Source organism: Talpa europaea (assembly GCF_964194135.1).
Source record: "Talpa europaea genome assembly, chromosome: 9".
NCBI classification, from domain to species: domain Eukaryota; kingdom Metazoa; phylum Chordata; class Mammalia; order Eulipotyphla; family Talpidae; genus Talpa; species Talpa europaea.
In genome coordinates this window covers 79,108,566-79,111,106 of record NC_140076.1, presented here as the reverse complement: position 1 = coordinate 79,111,106, position 2,541 = coordinate 79,108,566, and the positions used below count along the sequence as shown (strand labels likewise).

The 2,541-nt window shown below is 51.6% G+C and overlaps 1 protein-coding gene across 1 annotated transcript; it reads right to left on the bottom strand.

Moving 5' to 3' along the window:
* Positions 1-306: 306 nt before the first annotated feature.
* On the bottom strand, positions 307-1,299 carry S100A8 (S100 calcium binding protein A8). The gene is made up of 3 exons (XM_084244344.1): positions 1,280-1,299; positions 647-807; positions 307-499 (listed from the first exon to the last, which is right to left on the bottom strand). The coding sequence occupies exons 2-3, from the start codon at positions 782-784 to the stop codon at positions 371-373; spliced, it is 267 nt and encodes an 88-aa protein (XP_084100470.1). The 5' UTR covers positions 785-807; positions 1,280-1,299; the 3' UTR covers positions 307-370.
* Between the last annotated feature and the right edge of the window lie 1,242 nt (positions 1,300-2,541).

The window sequence follows — 2,541 nt, the reverse complement described above, 5'->3', positions numbered from 1 at the left end:
TAGCACATACAGCGCCATTCTTTCCATCACCCTGTGGCCATATCACTCATTTGGGAACAAACAGGAAAATCCAAGTCTTTAAGTCTGAGAGGCAACAACTTGGGACCCTGGGCTTGGAAAAGACTCAGGGGTAGTTTGAGTTCTGGTGAGAGACCTCAGGATGGAAACAGACCAGTGGGAATCCCTGCAGGCTCCTGAGAGAGACGTGGGGGACAATGGATGTTCCTTTGGCTTTCCCCACCCTCCCATCACCCCTAGGAACCTCATTCCACAAGAGAAAAGGAAGAGACCAGGAGTTACATGAGGTATCAATGACTTTATTCTCCTGCAGGAATATGTCCAGGGGCCCAGGCCCAAGACCCAGTGGCTGTTACTCTGTGTGGGATTCCTTATGGCCTAGCACGCCGATCTTTATCACAAATATGAGGTACTCCTCGAAGTTAATTGCTTGATCACTATTGATATCCAACTCTTTGAACCAAGCATCCGCACTTTTTCTCTGTCAAGAAAGAAAAAAAAGAAGCCACAGTGTAGAGATGTCAGAGAGGCTGCACTGGGGCTGTCGCCACAGGACAGCCTGGTTGGCAGACCAGACCAGGGCTTCGTGGAGCTGGGAGGAAGAGCTGACCTCTCCCCGCTGCCTCACCTTCACATAATCCGGACACTCCACCTCCAGCAGTTTCTTCAAGTCACTGTCGTAGAGGGCATGGTAGTTTCCTTTCTCCAGGGAGTACTTGTGGTAGACGTTGATGAGGGAGTTCATGGCCCTCTCCAGATCCGTCATGATGGTGCCAAGTGTTTACAGACCTGAAAGAGAAAGCACGTGGGGTGTAGGGATGAGAAGGGCGCCTCTGCCCGCAGCACAGTGGAGACGAGGGGACACCCAGAGGATTCATACCCCAAGTAATAGCCTCACCCTGGCCTGTACCACCCAAATAACTAAACCAGCAGATGGCTATGGCTATGATGGGAAGGAGTGAGGGGGTGTGGACAAGCGTGTAAGAGGGGCAAGCTACACACACAGAGCAACTGCCAACTCTCCCTATACCTTCATTTTCTGCCCAAGAAGGGTGCAGCTTAAGAACAAGTGAGCCCTCACCCCAAACTGCTACAGACTCAGCTTCTTTGTCCCCATCTTACTCTCTTCCTGCAGGAGCCCTAGATATTTGTAAGACCTCCCCTTAAGTGCTGTCTCCCCCGGAGATGGCTGCCCCACTCCCCTAGCCCTCCCCAAGAAAAGCCTGAAGTATGAAGGCCAGACCCAGGCAGTCCCGCTTACCAGGTCTTTCTGAAACAGAGGTGACAGTGAATGCAAGGTGGAGCGGCAGCTCCCTTTATAACGACTGGGCCTGGCCAATTGCCCAGATCCTCAAGCCATTCAGAGACAGCAGTTCCTTTCCAGGGTTGTACAATCTATAGTTTCTCAACCAGGTGAATGGGGCAATCACTGCACAGAATGAAAATTTCTGAGGAGGGGTGGAGAAGGAAATGTGGAAGGAAGAAGATGTTTGCCTGGCAGTCGACCCAGCAGGAGAAACCGGAAGAGGCATGGTGAGCACCCCTGCTGATGGCCCTGGCATCTGTTGGTATGGCCTCCTGAATCCTCCCCACTGTTACTGTTGCTAATCCTGTGCATTGTGGCCTGTCTTTTCATCTCTGAAGTGGATTGACATTGAAATCATATATGCATATGAGCACATTTCTCCATGACTTTCATCAGGTTCTCAAAGGGTCCAAACACCACTAAGAGGTTAAGAACACTTGTCCAAGTAGAAGGATTTTGGTAATGAAAGGTGGAGTGTTTCTAGTATTGGGTTGTTTTGCGTGGATGTAGGGCTCCCTGGGACTGGATTGCTGAAGGCTAAATCCATTTCTGTCCTGCTGCCCATGCCTCTTCACAATGTTCCTGCTCTGGGGTGCCCTGTGGCCAGGGAGACAAGTTGCTTGAGGCCCCTTCGCATGTATGAGCCTCTGCGTAACACAGGGCCCCTTGGACCCTGTCTGGATTGATTGTGTGCCTGACCCCAAGAGGAGGGACTGGAGAGGAACCAAACTCAATGCTGTGTGTATGTGTTTGCAGAAGCCAGCAGTGTTTCACGCCCAGAAAGAGAAGAGAGGTGGCCAATTCCCCCAGGGTTTCAAGAGATGCCAGCCTTTCCCCATCCCCACCAACAAAATGCTCCTCAGACTGACTTCCAGCACTGATGATTCCCGGTGTGTTTCTCCAGTTACAAAGCACTTCACATGCATATAATCTATTAAGAACCTCAGAACTGGGCCTCCCCTGGTGGCACAGCAATTGAGCGCTGGGCTGCAGGGCTGCCCCCGGCGTCTGCAGCACTGGTTCGATTCCTGGCCGCCGGCGAGGGTCCCACATGGCAAGACAGACCTCTCCTGCCATGTCCACTGCTCCCCTCAGCAGTGTATTTCGTCAGTCTGCCTGTTCTGTTCCCCGCTCTGGCTCTGGTGAATTCTCTCACCCTCCCGTGCTTCTGACTGTACCCAGTGCCTGTATAAATAAATAAATAAATCTTTTTTTAA